The sequence below is a fragment of the Mytilus californianus genome, unplaced genomic scaffold (genome assembly GCF_021869535.1).
Source record: "Mytilus californianus isolate M0D057914Y unplaced genomic scaffold, xbMytCali1.0.p SCAF_2, whole genome shotgun sequence".
NCBI classification, from domain to species: Eukaryota; Metazoa; Mollusca; class Bivalvia; order Mytilida; family Mytilidae; genus Mytilus; species Mytilus californianus.
Window position 1 is genome coordinate 32986465 of NW_026262668.1, and position 26133 is coordinate 33012597.

The 26133-nt window shown below is 32.9% G+C and overlaps 1 protein-coding gene and 1 long non-coding RNA gene across 2 annotated transcripts; both read right to left on the bottom strand.

The window, feature by feature from the left end:
* Nucleotides 1–11871: 11871 nt before the first annotated feature.
* On the bottom strand, nt 11872–14880 carry LOC127729732 (uncharacterized). Its single transcript, XR_007994815.1, has 2 exons — nt 13818–14880; nt 11872–13419 (listed from the first exon to the last, which is right to left on the bottom strand). It is a non-coding gene; the product is annotated as an uncharacterized LOC127729732 (long non-coding RNA).
* Nucleotides 14881–17221: 2341 nt separating this feature from the next.
* LOC127729728 (uncharacterized) lies at nt 17222–25674 on the bottom strand. Its single transcript, XM_052237601.1, has 2 exons — nt 25593–25674; nt 17222–19483 (listed from the first exon to the last, which is right to left on the bottom strand). Exon 2 carries the CDS (start codon nt 19477–19479, stop codon nt 17515–17517), a length of 1965 nt encoding a protein of 654 aa, XP_052093561.1. The 5' UTR covers nt 19480–19483; nt 25593–25674; the 3' UTR covers nt 17222–17514.
* Nucleotides 25675–26133: the final 459 nt, after the last annotated feature.

Here is a 26133-nt window from a genome sequence, read left to right on the forward strand (position 1 = left end):
TGTATAATGATGGGAAATACAATCTTTAATATATATCAAAAGTCACAAAACATTAAATTAACAAAGTCACAAATTACAATATTTCACTAAGTTATTCAGTTCAAATGAAGAAGATGGGATGCTGAGTCAGAGTAGTCTATCACGTTGATGAGTCCTTGTTGGTATCTGTCTTTCAGTAGTTGGAGTCTGGTATCTATTACTCTGTATCTTCGTCTTTTTGGTGGGCGGGCTCCTCCTGCTGCATACTGGATAACATTACATTCTGTTAGTGCATGGGTCTTCTTCAGTAACTCAATGATCTCATAGATGTAAGGGTGGACATGTTGGAGTCTCTTCTTGATTTTGTTATGCCATCCTTCCAGGTGATGCGTGGTCCTTCTGTGTAGTAGTGGTTCCATAGAAAGTGGTATCCTTCAACCCAGAACTCTGTCACGTAATCAGTAAATGATGTTGTTACGGGTATGTTGTCAGCTTCACCTATGTCTTCTAAAGTTGTTAGCCAAACATCCTCAACTAGGTGGGGTGGAAATTATAAGAGTTAATACTGTTCAAATTGTGTCATATAAAAAGCTTGGCTACTGAACAGTTGCATTTATATTCTATTTGTTAGAATTGATAGGATATTGTTTTATATTAAATTTCAGAACAGTGTATTTATAAAAATTTAAAAAAGAATAAGTTGAATAAATAAAAAGAAATTCAAATGACATTTATTCTAATCTTTTCTTAGTTTCATTATTTTACTTTTAACTTTTTTCAGAATGTACCAATAATCAAAACTATTTGTTGATAAATTGTAAAATTTAATTAACAATTTTGTACCCATTTTTTAACATTTTTTTTCTATTTGTCAAATTCAATATATTTTCCTGCTAAAAATTATATCAAATATAAAATATTTTTGCACATTTTCCTTGCTTTAATAGCAGAATATAAAATTTTACAGGTAAAATAATATGTAAAAAATATGACTATAATTCAGAAATAAACTATAATTGTTAAAACAACAGTCCCCCCTATGTTTACATATGCATGTAATTAAAAGTGGGCAAACCAGGATGACACCCCTGAATATATAGAAAACACTAATAAACTATATTTCTAAGTTGGAACAGACTATACAATTATATGTTCATTAAACCTTTTGTCTTTTTTGTTTTTTTTACTAATAGATAATTGGTATAATTAAAAGTGGGCAAACCAGGAGTAAACCAATTATATCAGAGTATGTCTAATTAGATTAATAATGATAAGTGTATATAAATGCTAATTACTTTGATTGGGTCAATTTTACATTTACAGCTTGGGTGTCAAACAGAATATCGTTAATTAGACTTCAATAATCATAGCTTGAGGGAATTTACACTTACATAGGCAAACAAATGATGTATAGAGTTATTCCCCTTGTCTTGCCAGGGTAAACAAAACCTTACGATCTAACGCATTAACGTCAACTTGAAGACTTGAAATTATTACTGTTTAAAAAAAAAACAGTTGGTATCATCTACATACTTAAATCTTAGTGTTCCCTTACCAAATTACGGGTAAGGTGCATTTATAAATGCATAATTAATGTTTCGTTCACTTGAATCATGGAGTATTTCGCGGGTGTTTATGTTGGTTACAATATACACTTCCGGTAGAAATTGAAGTACAAGTTTTAGCTTTCTTAAAACACTTGTTGGATTTCAGGTTGGGTGGTCGATTTAATAATTGTTGTTTGCTTAAGTTAATGTGGCAATGAATTTTAAGTCGTCAATGTTTCAGTTTCAGGTAGTTGGAATTCTTGTCGTTCATTACCAATCCCATAAGGGACTTATCATTTTTTACCTGGGAGGGGGCTGGTCATTTTGAAATCAAACATATAAAATTTTCTTGATACCCACATAATATTTCACTATTTTTATTTGATCCCCCTTAAAAACATTTAAAAAATTAAAAATGCCAAAATTTTAATATGCAAAACACTTACCGCTTTGACACACATGATATGTAGGATATACTTGAAGATTCAAAAGTTTCACAAATGTTTCATTAGAGATAAAATTGATCCCCCTCTTTGAATTTATAAAAAAAATTGAACTGGCCTCCTTTTCCACTTACAGAAAAAAAAACTTTACCCCACCCCTACGCCTACATTTTGACCAGCCCTCTTCCAAGGTAAAAAATGATAAGTCCCCAAGATACTGAAAATTAGGTGTTTTTGAGATGACCATTAACATCCGTTTCATGGGTTGGAGTAAAACTTTCCTGTTTCTTATTACCTATACAGAAAAGAGTTGAAATATTATAAGAAACAATATTTTTGGAGAAACAGACAATGTGTACAGTTGGCGTAAGAGAAGACCGAAAGAAAGGGATCTGGGCAAACATTACAATCCAATGACATGTAACAAGCAAACAAAAAAAACATCGGCTTGTAGTCTAAAAGAATATAGAAGTTAGTCAGTGTCTTCTCTCATTTTCATTTGTTATTTTCAATCAAATTTTACGCCTGTGGTGTTGTTTTAGAAAATAAAATTATCGGAGAAAGATATACCAGCGATATACTAAGTAGTTTTTAATTCTTATCAGCCAAGCCAGTAACTAACGGATCTTAAATGATGGATGACATCTATTACTGTAAATCAACTAATTTTCACGAGCGATTTATTTTCGCGAGTTGAAAAATAACGCGAAAATAAATCGTCACTAATATATAACACTTAATTGGGTCTTCTCTTATATAAATGCATCAAGCAAATTAGAAAACTGCGAAAATAAATCACCACGTCGTCGGTCGAAAAAATAAAATAAAATATCCGCGAAAATACGTTGGGTTACAGTTATGTAATAAAGTTACTTTTACTTTAAACGTTTCCATGAGTAACATTCGCAAACAATGTTGAACATTGACGGACTTCCGTATATCAACAATAATGTTACAACATGGATTTACTAGTCGGACAGCAAAGGTCGTTGTTTACAACACAGTGCGTGAATTGATGAAGCAAGAACAATAGGAAAGTAAAAAATGAAAACAACACGTTATAAAGTTCATGCATCCGAAGCGCTTTCCTGGGTTTACCTTCCAAAGCAACGCTCAAAGCCGAATATTTGAAAGCCAAGAATGTATAATAAACCTTCTTATTATAAAGATGAAATAAATATATCAAGGTTTACGTCTGTAATTACCAAAAATAATTTCAAAATCCCTATCGTCGTTGAAAAAAAGAAAACACTGTTAAAACTTTATTTGAAATATAACTGCGAATGCCGCGATGATAGTTAGTTGACAAATTTGCATATTTTGTTTTGATGATCGTTTTTGCTGTTTAAGATTTTTCTTCGTCTACTATAGTGGAAATTTAGGGTCTTAATGCTCTTCAACTTACTTTATTTTAGCCTTTCTAACGTTTTGATTCGAGCATCACTGATGATTCTATTGAGAATGAAACGTGCATCTGGCGTCTTGCGAATAAGATTTTAATCCTGGTATCATAGCAGTGAGATTATTTTATCATTTTTTTTAAAAGGGTAAACATCACCATTAAAGGGCAATGACTCCTGTAATCATTCATCCGCAATTTCTGCCATCTTGACAAATTTGTAGATCTTAACCTGTTAATCATTTTTACTGTTTACAGTGTTTCCTTATCTACTATATGATTGATCTGTTTTTATCTGTTGCTGCGCAAGCTTATTTTCTTCTGCGGCTTTGTCTTTAATATATATGTACTTTTTGAACACGATTGAATCCACTGTATTTTGTTTTGCAGATTATTCATTTTCATCCAATCTTATGCATTATTATTTATTTTCAGCTCTTACCAGATCAGGATATTCATTTAAAAACTCTTCATGTCCCACCCTCAGACAATCAAATGGTCGTCCCCTCATCTTGTCAAAAGGAGCTTTTCTCGGGGTCGCCCGCTATTCCGAAACCACATTTGTCCGACGCCCGATGAGTCCGACATCCCATTGTCCGACACCCCAAAAGTCCGATATAGAAAATCTACTTCATAGAATCAGTAGACGTGGTATTTGAACTGGTGTCTACCATCTGGTATGTAAGATATACAATATTTTGCTTTACTAATACAAAGAGTGGCCTAGCTATTTCACAAAAAAAATCACTAACACTCCGCTAAAAAGATTCGATTGATCGATTGATTGCTGTTTGCTTTACGCTCAGATGCAAATATTCATGCATGTTCAAGACAAGTACAAATTAACAGATATAGGTAGGTCTTGTAATAGGGAATCATAGGCGGATCCAGGGGGGGGGGGGGGGAGGCTGGGGGGCCCGGGCCCCCCTTTGGTGGGGAAAATTTGGTTGATTATATAGGGAATCACTGAAGCATGACTGGAGCGGGGCCCCCCTTATGAAAAGTTCTGGTTCCGCCACTGGGAATTTACCGGGATGAGGGGCCTGATATTTGGACTGCCACTGGAAAATGAAGGTATATTGGAGAGGGAAAGAAATGTAGTCTTGCAACAGGCCACCTACGATCGAACCCCTCAAAGAGTTGCTGTAAGGGATCTTAATGTGCAAATTGCTTGAATGGCAACCGCACTTTCTCTACACGACGCATCTGATATGTAACGTCCTAATAATCCCGTACAGTCAAACGGGCGCCGACTTTAGCATGGGTTCTACATTTTGTCGGGAAAAGACTTAAACTAAACATATTTCTATATCCCTATCACCCTTGGGGTGAAGATAATTTGAAAAACAGTCTAGTCGTAAAGGAAAGCGTCCAGACCACAGTTTAGCCTCCATAACGGTAAAAACTGAAAAGATTTCATTTACAATGAAAAGAACTGTATCCAAGCATGTTTCCATTTATGTACACTGAAATTGAATCTAAAATTAAGAACTTTAAACAAAAAATGAAACTCAAAACATTCATAGTAAAATTGTTAAATACTTTATTAATATGGTTGTTGAAGTCAATTACAAAGGATGGCATTTGCCGTCAGAATTGACTTACAGTGAATACTTATAAAACATTTGCAACTGCAAGCAAACAAAAATTATCAATCGTGTAAGAATGGCAAGAGTTTACTCTAAATGCAGTGATTGAGATTTGTATTGCATATTCAGTAAAAATAAAACTCTTAAAAAAAAATAATACTTTTATCAGTTTTTAGTTCGGTTGTATAGCATAAGCAAACACGATTTGTAAAAATAATTCTGTTCGAAAATCAAAATCAATAGGACAAGGTAGCCAGAGAAAACCATAAACAGATAGTCGTGTATGTCTCCTATTCAGACATGGAAAACGATATTATTTTACACTTTATTCTACTTGTTCTCTTTTATGTTTCAGAACTTTTTTTTATATTAAAAAATTGATGTTTTTTGGCATGTGGGTATATCACCATAAGAAATGCGTGGCATGTGATTATTACTTATGCATAGCCTGCAACTTTTACATTGTGTAAAATCATAAATGTTTTGGCAAGTATACGGCTGTCCATGCCATTCTGTAAAATTATTTATATCTTTAGCAAGAAAGCCTTCAGGGCCTGAAATTTCATGACTTATTCGCTTTTTGTATGTTCAATTAATGTTTAACTGGATTTAAATTGGTGTTGTAATTCCAAAATAATCATTAACCTTTGCTTAATTTGTTTTCTTATTATTTTTTTCTGACCCCAAGGGTGACTGGGGTATTAATAGTCATCTCTTGGTCTTCTTCCGACCAACAGTATAACTCTTGCCAAAGTGGAGCGTCCGTTTTGCTGTGCGGATTGTTTGAATCGAAGCCACGTCCGGTCAAAAAGAAAACGTAAAATCCCATGCCTCGTGAAAAGAGAGTCTCTTAATTTTCACTTTTGGAACCCTTAAAACAACTTTTGAAAGGGTCCATATGTGACCTGTTGAAAGGCTAATTTTTTCCCTATCCAATATACCCTCATTTCCCAGTAACATTCCAAATGTCTTCGCACTTCATTCCAGGCGATCCCTATTACAGGACTTACCTATTATATTTATTGATATTTATTGATAGTTAGTTCTCATCCAAAACATGCATGACATATTTGCAACTGGATGTAAATAAAACAACAATCAATCGATTTTAGTTCTTTCATTAACTTCATTACATATAAGGAGTATAGCCATGTTCCTATAACAAATGCAGCTATTTAAGAATAACATAGTGGTTGGTCTGTTAGTATTTTTCAATAGCAAAGAAACATACTGATTTTATCAATTTAAAAGAAAAGGATATTTTCACCTTTGAGGATTTTTTTTCATTAAAATTATCATATTTAAAATTACTGAAAGCATCCATAAAATAGCGAATTTATTTTGAAGTCATTCAAGTCATTAATTTACATATATATGTGGAACATTACAGGGAAGATGTATTATAGCACTGCAATTTCAAGTGACTAATCACATTTTTACACTTTTAAAGAAATATTTGTAGAAACTTCTACACATTAATAGTCAAACCTTGTTGGCACAGTTGGCTATCAAAAGGGATATGTTTGTACGTACCCAGTCTCTTGTGTCCTTTCGTTAGTTTTTTAAGCCCCACCTACAATAGTAGAGGGGCATCATGTTTTTCGGTTTGTCCGTCCGTTCGTCCGTCCCGCTTCAGGTTAAAGTTTTTGGTCAAGGTAGTTTTTGATGAAGTTGAAGTCCAATCAACTTGAAACTTAATACACATGTTCCCTATGATATGATCTTTATAATTTTAATGGCAAATTAGGGTTTTTATCCCAATTTCACGGTCCACTGAACATAGAAAATGATAGTGCGAGTGTATTATAGACACATTCTTGTTTTTTATGTTTTGTGCCAATCAGACAAGTCATGTCTTTCTCAACTGAATTTTACAATGTTACTTATGTTGTGTATTCACACTATTGTTGAAGACTAGTAGGGCTAGTAGGTTTGATCTCTTGTAAACATTTTTTGCCTGTCTCTCGTCAGGAGCCTGCTATTCATTGGTAGTCGTTGGTTGCTATCTGCAGCAGGGGCGGATCCAGGATTTTGGAAAGAGGGGGCGTAGTATGTAAAATTGTTTTGGACCTTTTTTGGGCTACAAAACATAAAATAAGTGTAAAATGCACATTTTTAGTGACGGTTCCTAACGTGGGGTATGTGTATTTTATAGTTAAAGTGTAAGCTTGGGTTGGACATTTTTGATGCCGCATTCTCCCCATTAGTTGTCTATTATAAAATGATTGAATGGATCTAAAGCTATGTACTAATACATTTGATGTGGGATTTGTCAGAAAAAAATGGACATGGAAAATTCTTGTTTTTTTGTATGGTTAGTTAGCATAACCTCACAGATTACTTGTTGTAAACATGATATACGACTATTCAATGAAGTTTATAATACGACCGACACGAACAAAGACAAACAAGCAATTTTTATCCAAAGGTTTGGATGAAATGTGGGGAACAACAAGGGAAGTGAGGGGTTCCAAATCAACCAACGGCTACGAATGAGTCTGAAAATCAAATGACAACGAAGTTGTGAATGACGGTCGACAAATGGAGACATAAAGGCCACACACAGCAGGCAGGTTGCAGTTGGACCTTGAAAAAAGTATTCAGTATATCAGTTCGGCGAAACAGACATTCCGGTCAGATATGGGATTTACATGCAAACCCCCCCAAAAAAATTACGCCCGTCATTTATTCACCATGTTCCTTTAATGCTGAATAATTCTGTTGGATTTTTTTTTCTTATAGCAAAAAAGGGGACACGATAATTGTTTTCATTACAGATGCGGCCAGAATTGTTGTTTAAGGCAAAAATCAGGGTCAGTATTTTTTCTCTAAAATATCTCAGACTGCCCTATCAAATCAAATGGTCATTACCTTAGACTTTAAATATATCTAGAGCTTACTGACTGGGGGTCATTATTCAGCAATGTAATTAATTGGCTGGGGCGTGTGGGGTTGAACATATTTTCGTAGGTAAATACTATTGCCGTGGAACTTTTTTTTTCATGAGAGTGTAATAGAGTATTAATTTCTGTTGAGTGGGAATATGAAATAGAAGTCAATACGTTCTTGCTCAATCCTTTGTCGCTTTGAAGGCGTCATGCTTGTCATCCTCCGCCTAAGCAATGTGTTACTGTAATTTGAATTTCAAAATGACTGAGTGACGTTTCAAACGTACTGATCAACTCCACCGTAGCGAAACACATGACTGACATAATAATATATTACAGTAAATTCGAGCGAAAAATATCTTTATAAGTAAAGAATTGTCGCATAAAAATTAAATACACGACCGGGAAATGGCAAAGTTCACGAAGTCTAGTCTGATTCATCATTTTACAAAATACGCCCTCTACGCCCCCCCCCCTCTGGATCCGCCAGTGTGCAGTATACTTATTTTTTAGTTTATTGTTTTAGCCTAAATCAGACATACTCATTTTATTCGTTTTAAACATTTGTAGATATTTTGAAGATTGTATGATAACCAATAGTAGCTTACATCTGGTATCATTATTTTGGTGTATAGTTGTCTCATTGGAAATTATACCACAACTCCTTATTTTAGCTCACCTGACCCAAAACATGACAAGAATTACACTTAAGGCAAGGCCGAAATTGTTGGTTAACTCGGTAAAGGAGTTATTGCCCCTAATTGATGATTTTTATCAATTTTTGTTTTTCGTCTTAATTTTGAAAACTATAATGGACAAGATCTACAAAATGATCAGCAAAACAATATCTACAAATATTTCAACAAAGGCAAAATTGTAAGTAAACTAGAAGTAGAAGTAGAAGAATCATCATATGTTAATTCACTCATATTTAAAAAAAATTGAGACAAACTTCATGGAAGTTATTGACAAGTATATACCTATGAAAAAAAAATTATAACAAAAATACATGTTTACAATTTCTATTTATATTATTATTGATAAATAAAATATTGCATCAGTAATGGATCTACGGCTTCAAGTGATCTCAAGTGGGGGAAGTTGTTTGTGACTGCATGGAACTTTATTTGGATATGCCTGTTATGGTCTCATCGACAGTTACCACACCTTCACTCGATTTCAACACATTGCTCATATCCTTTATTTAACAAGTTAGTAAATTTACTTCAGATTAGAATACTTTCCTGGAAATAAGGATTGAGCCAAGCAGAGCGAGGAAAAAAAATGACGTCTTCATGCCAAAAAAATATATTTTTGCTAACAATTTGTTTTTTTCGTCAGATATTCAAATCATTCGTTTTTATTTACTTTTGGTGCAAATAATTTATTCATTTTTTCAATATTCTAAAGCAAATGTTTTTTTTTCTCAAAAAATCAGAAGTACTCCATCATGTTGTTGCAACCTCAAGGTATGCATATGAATCTGTCACACTGTGATTTGAGTGAAGTTTGGAAGGCTTTTAAAATGACTGGTATAGAATAAATTCAAAAGGAATTTGACCAACTTAATTAGTAAATTTTGCAATGTTGTATTAAACAAATTCAAAGGGAGTTGGCTTAACCTCTTTCCCATCACAGTCGGTCCACTTAACATTGATTTTTCTATCAATATGTTTGCGTCCAGCCTAGATATTTATGTAATTCTTGCCACTGAAGGTTAATCAAACAAGAAACTATCAATCTCATCATGATGTATACATGGTAGTATGTTAATTTGGAAACTTTTTACTTGTATCATACTTTGATATTTTGATATCATGCCAAACAATCTCCATGAGATTTGCCAATGCTAATACAACTGCATACCAAATATCATGACCTACCACTACTTTTGTATTAAAGCCAGTATTGGTATCCACAACGTACTCATAGACAGACACTAGTGGTTCCTCATAAACAGACCTAATCACATACTAATACATGTAAACTAAGTAAAAGTTTCAAAGTCAGTAGGCCATGACTGAGGGGGAATGGCCAAATAATCTCCATTGAACTGAGATGTGCAAATGCAAAAAAAAAAACTGCATAGCAAATATCATTGACATACCACTAGTGGTTCCCCATAAACTGACCTAATCACAAACCAATACATGTAAACTAAGCAAAAGTTTCAGTAAATAGACCATGACTGAGGGGGAATGGCCAAATAATCGCCATGGACATGAGATGTGTCAATGCTAATACAACTGCATACCAAATATCATCGACCTACCACTAGTGGTTCCCCATAAACTGACCTAATCACAAACTAATACATGTAAGCTAAGCATTGTTTCAAACAGTATACCTATGTATCACTTTTGACTCCCTCATGGCGAGACAAATAGAACATAGGTGTAGAATGCAAGTTTTGTCTATCTTGATAACAGCTATACATAGAAAAATATGACAGGAGCAAAAATGTTTATAATGTTGAGATCAACCTACTGTCCATTTACATCAAAACTTCTTAAAGGAGTTATTGCCCTTAAAAAAAATTTTACAATTTTTTTTCATTTTTTGCCTTATATCTTATAGTTAATATTAGATAGTGATTCTTTGAGTTGCAACAATGATCAGCAAGACAAGATCTACCAATAAGTCAACATGGACGAAATCGTGAGACGACTCCTTGTTGGAGTTATTGCCTTTAATAACTACTTTTACTATTTTTTTGCCTAATATCTTAAAAACCACAATAGATAGATGGAAACTTTAAAAAGTAAAAATGATCGGCAAGACATGAACTACAAATAAGCCAAGAAGGCGGAAATCTTCAGTTGAATCCTTATTGAAGTTATTGCCCTTTCATGACGATTTAAATATTTTTTTTTTTTAGTTTTTGACTCATACCTTAAAAACTATAGATATATGGAAACTTTTAAAAGTAAAAATGACAAGAAAAGATCTACAAGTAAGTCAAATATTGCTGAAATTTTTAGTTGACTCTTTATAGGAGTTATTGCCCTTAAATGACAATGTTTCGCCCTTTTTTTGTGTTTAGAGCAAACACTTCAGGGCATACGATACAGTATTGATCCCATAGGGATTTTTTTACGAAAATTTGCATACAAGCTATTTTTCACCTAGTCAATTCAAATATGTAATTAAAAATATACTTTCATGTGCTACTTTAAGAGATAAATGGGGTCGAAATTTTAGACATTTACTCAAAATTTCGGTTTATTGGACATTTCTTTCTTTTGGATAGACATACCTAACTTTTTGTTTCAAAAGATAAACACAAGCGGAATGTTGTAAAAACATTTGGAAAACCTTCTTTACATAAGTATGCTATAAATTTTTATAACAATTCTTTGGAAATAATTAATTTTTATCAAAGCTTCATATTTTTAGAAAAAAAGGCATTTTTTGCTGTATATTTATCTAATTTTTAAAAAATCAGTTGAAAAATGCATCTTTTCCCGATATGTCACAGTTTGACGTCGCGAAAAATATTCACGTTAGCAACGTCATTACCTCCCATGTAACTGTATCGTATGCCCTTAAGAAGATAGAAAAGAATTGTAAACAGAAAAAATATCAGCAATACAAGATCAACAAACTAGAGAGCCTGTGTCATTCACCTAGGTCTATGTTCATCTTCAACAACTGGAACCCCCCTCCCCCCCTTTTTATGCCCCCACTGTAGGTTTATAGCATCACATCATGATCCATAACACAATCTACCGATATAAGAAAATCAATTCAGTTAGCATTACATTCAAGAAATATATATAGCATCACATTAACATGATGCTAAAAGGGTATGTGGAGACACAGCTAAAACATTAAGCTAGTCTTTCAGGCTAGTGGTCAATTACACAAAAATACTCGTTTTTCCCCGTCTATCTGTCTGACCGCAAAACAATCTGTATTTTAGACATTTACCCTTCTATAAGCTGGATTAACACTTCATGCAACCACACACTAATTTTGTTAATGCTTATTTCAATGATTTGGGTATATTTACAACAACAACTCAACTCTCTGATCAATGCACCATTAATTGAAGTCATTGACCTTATTATTTATATCATTAAAAAAAAAAGACTAATATGGCAACAACATAACAATTTGGAACAAGAATTTAAAGATAACTTTGAGATTATTATTTTTTCACCAAATTTACATACATTCTTTACAACAGATTATACCCATTTTTTAACATTCAATCATTAAATAAAATGCTTCGCTGGGGCGCAGCTTGATACGACCGCAGAGGTCGAACCCTGAACAGTTGGGGCAAGTATGGACACAACATTCAAGCTTGATACAGCTCTGAATTTGGATTGTGATTAAATATTTGACACAGCATAGGTTTCTGACACAGAAAGAATGTGGTCCAAGAACTTGAATTTTTTTAATTTACGTATTATGGTCCAATGTCCAAAATCAAAATACATGGTTAGATTCAGCATATCAAAGAACCCCATATATTCAATTTTTGTTAAAATCAAACAAAGTTTAATTTTGGACCCCAACTTGGACAAACTTGAAAACTGGGCCCATAATCAAAAATCTAAACACATGTTTAGATTCAGCATATCAAATAACCCTAAGAATTCAATTTTTGCTAAAATCAAACTAAGTTTAATTTTGGACCCTTTGGACCTTAATGTAGACCAGTTTAAAAAACGGGACTTAAAATTAAAAATCTAAATACACGGTTAGATTTGGAATATCAAAGAACCCCAATAATTCAATTTTTGATGAAATCAAACAAAGTTTAATTTTGGACCCTTTTGACCTCAATATGAACCAACTTGATAGCGGGGCCCACAAATAAAAAATCTAAATTCATGGTTAGATTCAGCATATCAAAGAACCCCATATATTCAATTTTTGTTGAAATCAAAAAAAGTTTAATTTTAGACCCCAACTTGGACCAACTTGAAAACTGGGCCCATAATAAAAATCTAGACACATGTTTAGATTCAGCATATCAAAGAACCCCAAGAATTCAATTTTTGTTAAAATCAAACTAAGTTTAATTTTGGACCCTTTGGACCTCAATGAAGACCAATTTAAAAAACGGGACCCAAATTAAAAATCTAAAAACACGGTTAGATATGGCATATCAAAGAACCCCAATAATTCAATTTTTGATAAAATCAAACAAAGTTTAATTTTGGACCCTTTTGACCTCAATATGAACCAATTTGATAGCGGGGCCTACAAATAAAAAATCTAAATACATGGTTAGATTCAGCATATCAAAGAACCTCATATATTCAATTTTTGTTGAAATCAAACAAAGTTTAATTTTGGACCCCAATTTGGACCAACTTGAAAACTGGGCCCATAATCAAAAATCTAAATACATGTTTAGATTCAGCATATCAAAGAACCCCATATATTCAATTTTTGTTGAAATCAAACAAAGTTAAAATACTGGACCCTATCTTGGACCAACTTGAAAACTGGGCCCATAATCAAAAATCTAAACACATGTTTAGATTCAGCATATCAAAGAACCCCAAGAATTCAATTTTTGTTAAAATCAAACTAAGTTTAATTTTGGACCCTTTGGACCTTAATGTAGACCAATTTCAAAAACAGGACCCAAAATTAAAAATCTAAATACACAGTTAGATTTGGAATATCAAAGAACCCCAATAATTCAATTTTAGATGAAATCAAACAAAGTTTAATTTTGGACCCTTTTGACCTCAATATGAACCAATTTGATAACGGGGTCCACAAATAAAAAATCTAAATACATGGTTAGATTCAGCATATCAAGGAACCCCATATATTCAATTTTTGTTGCAATCAAACAAAGTTCAATTTTGGACCCCAATTTGGACCAACTTGAAAACTGGGCCAAAAATCAAAAATCTAAATACATGTTTATATTCAGCATATCAAAGAACCTCATATATTCAATTTTTGCTAAAATCAAACAAAGTTTAATTTTGGACCCTTTGGACCTTAATGTAGACCAATTTGAAAACTGGACCCAAAATTAAAAATCTAAATACACTGTTGGATTCGGCATAACAAATAAATAAATGTGATCAAAGATTTTACAAATTTAATGCGCCATACTGTGCAATTAAAGATTTCTTCTTGAAATTTTTCAATATTTGAAATTTGAAAAAAAAATAATATTTGAAGAATAATTTTTTTAATTTCTGAAATCTGAAATGAGAAAAAAATGACCCCCCACAATTTCTTTTTATCCCCCCCCCCCTTTTTTCCCCCAAAAAATTCTTTCCCTCAAGATATGGTCATAATCTCAATTCAAATTTCCAATGGAATAATTACCCATTTAAATTTACCATAGTGCTAACTTAATCTATTTTATAATAGAATTAAAAATATAGTGTCAAATCTTTCATATGGATTTTTTTGTAAAAAAAAAAGATGCAACATTTGCAGATATTTTTACTGGTCTTCCTTTATAAATATGCATTTCTTTAAACATAATTTAAAAGCAGTGTAAGGGAAGTAACCAAAACGTTGTATTTTGATTACCTCCCTTACACTGTTTTAAATTATCTTTATTGTTCATTAACCATTACTTTATACATAATTTAAAAGCAGTGTAAGGGAGATAATTTCAATGATGTATTTGATTTATCTCCCTTACACTGCTTTAAATTATGTTTTGTACTAAAGTATTTGTCCATTAACCAGGACAACCTTGTTTTTCCCACTTTTTTGCCCCTAATTCCTAAACGGTTTGAGCCATAACCCCCCAAAGCAAATCCTAACCATCCCTTTGTGGTATGGAAACTTGTAGTATAATTTCAGAGCGATCCATACACCGTTCCACAGTTATTGTCTGGAAACTAGAAAATGCTTATTTTTGGCCCCTTTTTGGCCCCTAATTCCTTAACTGTTAGTACCATAACCCCCAAAATCAATCCCAACCTTCCTTTTGTGGTATTTAACCTTATGGTCAAATTTCAAAAAGATCCATTTACTTAAACTAAAGTTAGAGTGCGAAAACCAATGTGTATTCGGACGACGACGCCGGACGACGACGACGTTGGATGACGACGACGACGACGCCAACGTCATACCAATATACGACCACAAAATTTTTTTGCGGTCATATAAAATGCAATGGAAACAGTTTAATAATAGAAAATTGAGGATGCAGGAGTCGTTTATTTTCATTATGTTTGTCTGTCCACCTGCTTGTCCATCAACAAATTTTGTAACTGCAAAATCTCAAAAGTAATGACGTTGAAATTTAAGACAGTTGTTGAGTATGAGATTACGTAGATGTGCATATTCTATTTTTGAGAAAAAATTGAAAAATCAACTGGTGTCAAAAAATGGATTTTTGTGAAAAATTCAATAAACACAAGTTTTTGTTAAAAATAAATGGAGAGTGTGTCCCCATGGACACAGATGATGCCCCCGCTTGCATACAACATTATAAAGGGACATAACTCAAGAACAATAAAAGTGACGCTACCCAAATTTATACTTGATCTGAGTTTTGTGGTAATAAGTATTGTGTAAAGGTTTCATAATGTTTGGTTGGGGCAAACTCAAGTTACAGAAAGGAAACTAAAAATTTTGCAATTTTACCATTTATAAAGGGGCATAACTTGATAATGATTAAAGTGACGCCACCAAAATTCAACTTGATCAGTGTTTTGTGGTAAAAAGCATTGTGTATAAGTTTCATAACATTTGGTTGAGGCAACTTAAGTTAGAGAACAGAAACTAAAAATTTTGCATTTTTTCCCATTTATAAAGGGGCATAACTCGAGAATGGTTAAAGTGACCCCACCAAAATTCAAACTTGATCTCTATTTTTATGGTAATACACATTGTGTATAAGTTTCATAACATTTGGTTGAGGCAAACTTAAGTTAGAGAACGGAAACTAAAAATTTTGTAATTTTTCCATTTATAAAGGGGCATAATTCTAGAACAGTTAGAGTGACGCTACCAAAATTCAAAATTGATCTGTATTTTGTAATAATAAGCATTGTGTATAAGTTTCATAACATTTGGTTGAGGCAAACTTAAGTTAAAGAACGGAAACTAAAAATTTTGTAATTTTTTTATTGATAAAGGGGCATAGATCTAGAACGGTTAGAGTGACGCTACCAAAATTCAAACTTGATCTGTATTTTGTGGTAATAAGCATTGTGTATAAGTTTCATAATATTTGGTTAAGACAAACTTAAGTTAAAGAACGGAAACTAAAAATTTTGCAATTTTTCCATTTATAAAGGGGCACAACTCTAGAACAGTTAGAGTGACGCTACCAAAATTCAAACTTGATCTGTATTTTGTGGTAATACGCATTGTGTATAAGTTTCATAACATTTGGTTGAAGCAAATTCAAGTTAGAGAACGGAAACCAATTTTGGGACATACGGACGTACGTACGTACAAGGGTAAAACGTAATGCCCCCTCCACTACGGCGGGGGGCATAAAAATTGTGATACAATGTTTATCTGCTATGATTTCAACAAAAATTGAATTACAGGTATGTTACTTTGTCCAAATTGATCTTTTGTGAAATTAATAAAACATTTGTGGTACATTTGTACATAATCATAATGTAAAAATTTAGACCGCCATTATATAGGCACGAGTACTGAAATTGGCATCAAACACCAACAGTCAATCAGTCCATAAAATCAAATTGATTCACAGTGAAAAAATTGATTTATGTGAAATTGCAAAAAAAAAGTGGTAAAAACATAGATTTTCATGATTTTGTTAAAGAATCTCAAATTTTGAATCATTATTTTTACAAGATTGCATTGCAAATAGAAAGTACCGGTATATATGAACAATGATCTACAATATGTTATTCCAAACTTATTACCAGTCATGCCAGTGTGAAATTTGCAGTAAAAAATTCATTATCTGAGTCTTAGACTCAGATTCTGAGAAATATGTTTGACTTTGCTTAGGATTTCAAGGAAAAAATTGATTATGGTAGACTGTACAATATGCTATTCCTAATTGATTTCCTGTGTCAAAAATTAACCGTCTGCCAACATACATAACATATCCTGAATTTTTACAAAGTGTCAAAACTTAAGAAAAATAAAAATATTAATTGTATCCAGTATTGAAAACAAGTTTTTTTTGATGCCTCACAAAAAGATTAGTTAATAAGCTGTGGCATTCCAGACATTCTCATTTTTTTAGTAATTTTATTATGTTTAAGTTAATATTCAGCACATCCAAGAAAAAATAACAAATATCTGTAACAATCCCCATTTACTGGGAGTCTCATTGGGGGGTTCTGATCCCGGATCCCGCTTACTGTTTTGTCAGATTCCCATATCCCGCTTACACTATGTACGTAAGCAATTCTCATTTTTTTGTAATTTATGTGTCCCGCTAGACTTCATTTCCCGTTTTCACGGCACAAAAATTTGACTTTCACGTGTCACGCTTACAAAAAATCGGCAATCCCGGGTCACACTTAGACCCCAATGAGACCCACTTTACTGTTTCTTGGCCTTAACCTAGAAGTCAATATTCAGTGTCTGTTCATCAAGTAGGCAACTCTAACTTAAGTTTGGTAAATGCAGCAATAAGCAACAACATTTTTGTATCAACAACTGACTAATAGAAACAGAGCCTATAACAATTTACGATCATACTTTTTAAAAATTTGATACCAAGGTATTTATAGCTTAATATTCACTGTTTTCAGGAGGAACAAGTTCATATTTATGAGTTGATCCACCTTCATTGATCAGATGGTCAAACAATTGGTTTGTTGTTCTCTTTCTACTTAATGTTAAATATCGATTATCTCCCTTTCCACGACTTTGAGATTTCAATCCAAGTCTCTGGCTTATTGTATGTATATATGCACGTTCTTCCTTTGTATAGTCCGATGTAAATGAAAGGTCTTCCTGCGCATCAGATTTTGCATAATCTTCCACAACCTTTCTAACTTTATTTCTGAAGTCTTTCATCCCATCACCTGAGTTAAGTCCAAGACCTTCGCGATTGATAATTTGCTGCAAAGAAACTGCAACTGGTTCTTCTCTTCCAATATTTCCCACTGCTCCTACACCACCACCACTCCAACCCATTTTACGAAGTAACTTGCTTCCAATATTATCATCAGATATTGTCTCCATTTGTTTCTGAATTTCTCCCATAACTGAATCTCTTGAAATACTATCATCACTTTGGCAATCAATACTTTGCTTAATTTTAATTGTCCAGCATATTTTTCTAAGTTCATTAATAGCTTTTAGTGCTGCAAGGGTTTTTACATGGACTTTACCTTCTTCAGAAGCTTCTGCAATTGTCTCACCTTCAATATCTACTGTGCAGTGCATGTTAACACCTTTTGCATCTAATTCATAATGGAATTCCAATAATGCTTTATTGATGTCACAACTCTGTCTCAAAATTGACAACGGATTACTTGTATTATCAATACTAACATTTTCAAAAATAATGAATTTTGTTATATCCCCATTTAAAGAATTTGCTAGTTGTCTGTTACCTTTACTCACAGCTTTAAAGTTTGATTCATACATCTCTGAATTATAAGAAGCTGAGTCATCATAATTTGAAGAGTCGTATGCAAAAGATTTTGATGCCTCAAAAGAATCTGGTTGTGTATTATGACTTACGAAGCTACATGGTAAATTGTATGCACTTCTTTGTTTGTCTAAATAATCATTGTTAGCTGTTTGTTTGGTAGTACATTCACTGTTAAATGATTGCCTTTGAACACTGTATTGTTTTAGTACTGGCCTGTCAGGAATAGACTGGTCAACACAAATATCCGTACTATGCAACTTTTCGACAGCTAAATCAAATGCTGTATGTTTAGCTGTTTTTTTATTTGTTGCCTTCCCTTCTGAAATCTCTACAAAGTCTACCGTCAGACTGCACACAAATGTATGTGCATATTGAGAACCCACAATATCTCTAAATTTAGTATCAAGAGACATTTTGGTTTTATCTACAGCCATCTGCAGAATCTCAATACTGTTTTTAGAACTTCCAAACTTTTTCTTCAGATCTGTTATAGCATTGGCTAATGTTCTGAACCTTATGTCTATATCTTTTATGCCAGTAATACTGTATTTAGGTGTCCCATATCCTAGTCCTGATCCTTTAGCTCTTTGAGTAGGAAATGGCTTCATATCACATACATGTACCAACGATTGATCAGATTTCTGTTGTGACTGTTCTTCATGCATAGCAACATCTGTACTTTTAAATTCTGAACTTGATTTTACAAAGTTCATACCAAACATAGGTACAATCTTTTTGGGAGGTGATGGTCCTGATAATGAACTACTATCTTGACTTATTTTGTCACTTGATTTTACAAATTTTACAGTTTCAATGCCTTTGATTCGACTAGGAAGATTTGTGACATCTGAGATGTCATCTTCTCCTAGGTCTTTTGCCAACTCATTCAGTTGTTTCATCACCTCTGTTGGGTAGCTGCATCCCATCTGCCTGACATTCACATAACAGAGAGATAAACATATCAAACGATCCTCATCAAATTTGTTAACATGTTCTACAAGGAACTTTTTTCTAATTTTCCACTCTGTATTACTTTCAAATGGGGATCTTAATCTCTCAACATCAATTTCCTTAGTGCTAGAAAACATTTTCATGTATCTGAAAAAACAAAGTAATAGAATTTATATTCTTTGGCTTTTAACACAGGCATACAGTTGTGTAGGTTCTGTTTAGACAGTCATGACAGTTGTCTATTTTAAATAAATAAAGGAAAGACAAAAAATAATACAAAGAAAATTCAAACTTGATCTGTGTTTTGTGGTAATGAGCATTGTGTATAAGTTTCATAACATTTGGTTGAGACAAACTAAAGTTAGAGAACGGAAACGAAAAATTCCAGCAATATTTCCATTTGTAAAGGGGCATAACTCTAGAATCGTAAAAGTGACACCACCAAAATTCAAACTTGACCTGTGTTTTGTGGTAAGAAGCATTGTGTATAAGTTTCATAACATTTGGTTGCGGCAAACTAAAGTTAGAAAACGGAAACCAATTTTGGGACGTACGGACGTACGTACAGATGGACAAGGGTAAAACTTAATGCCCCCTCCACTATGGTGGTGGCATAAAAATTAATCTTCTAACAATTCTTTAAAATTTTTTCCATTTTTTGGTTTAGAGTTTTCCTTATCATTGCTAATGAAGATGAATCAAGAAAAGTGACTGTGATGCACCAAGTTTATTTTATTTACTAGCACCAAGTTGATGCTGTTGCTGTTAGATTGTTAGTGCCTGAGAGTATCGATAGCCAAGTATAGACAGTGCTTTGAGCTTCATGTGATTCATAGCTTATATGTTTTTTTCATTTTTATGTTAATTAGGGTGAAATAGCAAGAAACTAAGGTTCCAACTCAATAAGGGAAGTTTGATCGATGTCAAGTGGTAATGTGTATTATAAAACCATGTTTACCTTCAACAATTGACTTCAAAAGACTTACCAGTATATTAATAAAACAACACATTACAAACAATATTTTACTGTTATTAACACAAATAAACCAATTTTAGGCCATCAGACTCTTTCATGTCTACCATATTTCTACAAACTCTGTTCAGTATAACTGGGTTTTAAGCGTTCTTGGTGTAGGTTAACAGGTTAATGTAGCAGTGCTTCCCTTACCTAGTATATATAAAACAGCCTGTGCTAGTGGAGTACTCTTTTAGCTCAGTTGATAGCGCTCTCCAGTAACATGATTAGTGCCTAACAAAAAATCCAACTGTTAGAATAATACCAAGCCAGGGGAAGTGAAGAAGATATTTCATTGTATTATAATGACTCTTGATGTGGGGGAAGTGTAGTGGATTCTCAATACCTAGTACATATGTAGATACATATAACTAACCTCCAGTAGCTGCACTAGTGTCTGAGTACTCATTAAGTGCAGTTTGTAGGGAGTGCCTTTTTAAGCATATTTGGTGGCATTTTCCTTTGATCTATTGTTATTTCTCTTTGATTTTAACAATTTTTGACAAATCTCAAGCATTTGCTTCATGAAAACTTGACAGCCCTAGGTAGGGCGGTGACTTAGTGTGCCAGGGGTTCCAGGTTCAAATCCCGACTAGTGTAGGAACTAATTAAGGAAGGCAAATCATTCTCTCTGGTTACAAATAAAACAAACATGCATCATTAATTGCCATCAATAAGCTTCTGTTGCGGGTCTCACCTATTAGCAACAAGAAGCATCAAGAAGCGACATAAAGAATAATTTAGCGACAAGAAGAATAATTTAGCAACAAGAAGACTAATTTAGCGACAAGAAAACAATTTTAGCGTCAAAATATCTAAATCAGGGGCGTAGCTAGGCCAATATAATGTGTACTCAATGCCGGAGCAGGAATTGAAACTGTAAGGGGTTTGGGGGGCGCTGAAGGCCCCCAGAAGCTCTGGGTAAATGGTAAAATCCTGCATTCTCGCAATTTCCTGGGACTTAAAATGAACTCACCGAAATCTTATTTTCATGAGTAACAAGTCAACTTTTGAAAAAAAAAATGAATATTGATTAGAGAAAAAAAAAACAAGTACTGTTGGCACAGTTGGCTTAGGAATTTGAATTTTCTAATGTGTAGTGGGTTGAGCTTGATTAAATTAAATTAAAAATGTCATATCATTAAATGATATTCGTTGCTAGTTAGTTAAGGTTAAAAGGGGTGGTAAAGGGTGGTATCTGCATGGAAAAAACGTTAAATGCAAAGAAGTAAAAACAATTTCAATGTGAACGTGAAATAATTTTGTCCATGAACGTTGATAAAAAAAGTACTATATAACGAACGCATGTCATAGGTTGGAAACCTTTACATGTAACTGGCAAATATATAATATTTACGTTTTTAAGTCCTGAAATCTATAAGGAAAATGATCAAATTATTTCCGATTTCTTTTTATTAACTTCCAAAACGATAGTCTTTTAATTTTACCAAGCACGGAAAACAAGGACTTTAAATCTCAAAGCATGGAAAATAAGCACTTTTAATCTCGAAGCACGTATAACTAAGTTAGGGGAACACTTTGAACGAGGCACCCGTCTTGCACAACTGAACGTACAAATAAAAAAAAAGTAAAAACTTGTTGATCGTCACTTTAAATTTAAAAAGACGGCAAGCACGATGCACGAAAATTACCCTTTACCAACCTAATGTTAAACTTAATTCTGACTGGACTGTTTAAAAAAATCTGTTATGACGACGTAATATAATTAAGGTAGATGGGGTGTCTAAATTATAATCCATAGAATTTTTTAATAATTTGCCAAAATGTAGTTTATATCATGCTTTTTTGAAAAAAATAATAAAAAGAATGGGTCACGGGGCTTATTTTCACGCTACAGGTTGTGCAAAATTGACAGATTTTGTATAGATTATGCATGGAAAACGCAATTTTCTGCCATAAAACGAAAACTACACCATAGAATTTTGAGATAAAATATGAGAAGATAGCTCCAATATTATACTTTCAGATAATAAAAAGAAAAAATGGGGTCACCGGGCCCGTTTTCTTACTACATAATAAAATAGATAAATTCCTAACACATTCTATTGTAAAAGTCACTTTATCTGAATTATCTGCCCTTACATTTGAGTTGCCTCCCCTTATGTGGCAAAGTTGGAAAAAATTTAATCAAACAAAAGTATTCTGTTTTTTGTAAAATACAACCATAAATATAATAAAACGTGTCATTTTCTATATTAAAATGAAAATTCTTACATATGAATTACCCACTACTCTCAAAATTTGCACATTTTATTAAAGGTCTAGACCGATTATTTTCTGGTATTTCAAAATCCAAGATGGAGGAAGACACCCTATCTACCTTAAGACTATACATACCTCACAGGAAAACCATGAGAATGAATCGGTGTTCATGGTCTCTTTATAACGTCATATTTTATTTCGCCAGTTATTTTGAAATCTTCAGAAAAGATGTCAGGACTGGGTAAGGAGGCATAGAATTGTTTTCTGACACCTCGAGGACCATTTTAATTTGCATCAGCAACATATAATCATGATGCTGGTTCCGTAAATGAAAAGTAATTTCAGGAATGGAATATAGCTACAAAGTGATTATTAACATGTTTAATTTGTAAAATAGTTTTTAATTTAATTTATTACTTTAGTTTTATTTTTACTAGATTTACCATATTTTATTTTTGTAAAATTTTCGATGTGTACGCAATTGCGTTTTTGCGTACGGGTTGCTACGCGCCTGTAAATATTAATTATTTCAAATATAATAAATTGTTTCGCCTAGCGCAGCTGGATACGACCGCAGAGGTCCAACCCTGAACAGTTGGGGCAAAAATGGACACAATATTCGCGCTTGATACAGGTCTGAATTTGGATTGTAATTAAATATTTGACACATAATAGGTTTCTGACACAGAATAACTGTAGTCAAAGAACTTAGAATTGGTTATATGATTTGAATTTATATTCTATTTTTTGCTTTTGTGCAATACACAATACACTATGCTGTTGCGAATTGACCTCAAAAAAAAAAATTTACGCACCCCCCCCCCCCCCCCTTTTTTTTTTGGCAAAAAAAAAAATATTTTGAAGAAATTTTCTTTTTAAATTCTGAAATCTGAAATGAAAAAAAAATTTTACCCCCCCCCCCCCCCAAAAATTTTTTTTCACCTCCACTCCTCCCCTTTTTCCAAAAAAAAAAATTCTTTCCCTCAAGATATGGTCATTATCTCAATTCAAATATCCAATGGAGTTTGCAACCATAATTACCCATTTAAATACATCATAAAAGTCTTAAAATAAAAAATGACATACATAATCATGTCTAAAATTAATATTCCTTAATCAGCATTTTAATAGTAACTTTAAAAATAAATTGACAGCTAATCACCTCAAGACAATACAACATTTCTTTATACATAATTTAAAAGCAGTGTAAGGGAGGTAATCCAAACTTAACATTGTACTTAAAAGTAATTGTCCATTAACAAGGAAACCCTTGTTTTTCCCCCTTTTTTGTCCCTAATTCCAAAACGGTTTGAGCCATTAACCCCCAAAGCCAATCCTAACCATCCCTATGTGGTATGGAAACTTGTGGTATAATTTCAGAGAGATCCATACACCGTTCCACAAGTTATTGTCTGGAAAAATGCTTATTTGGGCCCCTTTTTGGCCCCTAATTCCTAAACTGTTAGGACCATAACCCCAAAATCAATCCCAACCTTCCTTTTGTGGTCATAAACCTTGTGTTTAAATTTCATAGATTTCTATTTACTTATACTAAGTTATTGTCCGGAAACCAAATTTATTTATCAAGATTACTTCACTGTTGTGAAACCTTATGATTCTGGGATTTAAACAAAATGTTCAGATTCATAAATAGTTTAGAATAATTTTGTTTTGAAAGTTTATAAAACAATTATAATAACCTGAGACATAATATATTGACTATAATAGTCCCTGAGTATTAACATGAATAAATAACCTGCAATTAATTGACCTTTTTATAATTTTGTTGTTTTAATGGTATATATAAAACTTTCTTGTCACTAAATTTGTCTTCTTGTCGATATATTTTTCTTGTCGCTAAAATTCTTCTATTAGGAATCCGGGTCTGTTCGCCCAAAAACATTTGCTCCCATTCACGTGCACCCCCTTTCACGTTCGCACCCTACATGTTTGCACCCAAGGTCCGTTTGCACCCTACACGTTCACACCCTTTTTGTTGGTTTTGTGTTAAATAACTTTTCAATGGTTTTTTGGTTAGTGTATTGCTATAAATTTTTTTTGTTCATTGTTTCAAAATGAAGTGACTTTCTAAAAATGATTTTTGTGTTGAATAATTTTTTAATCGTGTCTTGGTTATTGTATTGCTATAAATAAGTTTTTTTTTCATTGTTTCAAAATAAAGTGACTTTTTTTTGTGTTGAATATATTTTTAATCATGTTTTGGTTAGTGTATCGCTATAAATTTTTGTTTTCACTGTTTCAAAATAAAGTGACTTTCTAAAAAGGCTTTTTGTGTTGAATATTTTTTTAATGTTAAGATACCAAACCGCTATTAAACTCAACAACAATAACATTTTGAATCTTCATTGTTTTTACTCATACCAAGCTAAATACATGCAGAATTTACATCAAAGCTAGTAAAAACTACAATCACAATTTTCAAACACATACCATTACACCAACTTTAGCTGTGTAAACACCATATTAACAGTAATCATACATAATTAACATATAATAATTGATCATCAAATCAATTTAAAACAATATATTTCATTTAAAAATTCCCGAATTTTTATTTATGAAAATAGAAAAATTTTAATATAAACATCTAATAATTCATCAGGTTTTTGAATAAAAAAAAGGGTGCGAACGTGTAAGGTGCGAACAGACCTAGGGGCGAACATGTATTGGGCGCATACGGACCTGATACCGTCTATTAGCATGATTAGTGAGACCGGCTGTAGCACCTACATTTTTTGGTACCTAATATTATGTTTCATATGTAGCTTGTATGTGTCTTAATGTCAATGGATGATTTTGTCTCGTTCTACTATCATTTGTTAACAGTTTTTCCAGAGATATATAATACATAATGTATGATACATTGTACAGTTGTATACTATATCATATGTGACTGTCTCTGGATTTTCATATGAAATTATGGCCGTATTCTGCATTTGGCGTCATGACAATGCACATATTATGATCAATATAATTCCAACAATTGATATAACATACCAAAACAGGCAAAAACTTTGTTATCTCATTATATTATAAGGTGTATATTTAAATCGGTAAATTTCTGTTCTCTCAACCGGGCCGGAAGTGTTACTTCTATTGTAGTTTTCAACCCATATCGGGGGTACTCGGTTAAAGTGGTAACCCGAACCCGAACCCGAACCGGAATTTGCTGGAAATTTGCCGAACCGGAAATCTATTTTACATATATTATGCTCTTTGTATTTCTTTTTTTTCTACAAACGTGTATGCATTTGATGTATAATTAAATTTTATCTCTTGTAAGAAAAGGTTTTTGTCCAAACATCACTAACAATGATAAATTTAAGGTTTATTAATTTCCACCTCGGTAAAAGTGGTAACCCGAACCTGAAAGTTTTTCTTAAACCAAACTTTAATCTGCCTAAGTGTTTTAATTCGCTTTCTTATTTTATGTCCTGAATGTAATAATCTTTCATATTTTACTTAAAATTGTTCTTACAACTTTGCCGAAAACTTTTTATCGTGGAAATTCCAAAATAGGTCGCCCGAACCCGAAAGG

Coding starts and splice junctions, on each gene's coding strand:
- LOC127729728 (XM_052237601.1), bottom strand. CDS start 19,479: ATGAAAATGTTTTCTAGCACTAAGGAAATTGATGTTGAGAGATTAAGA.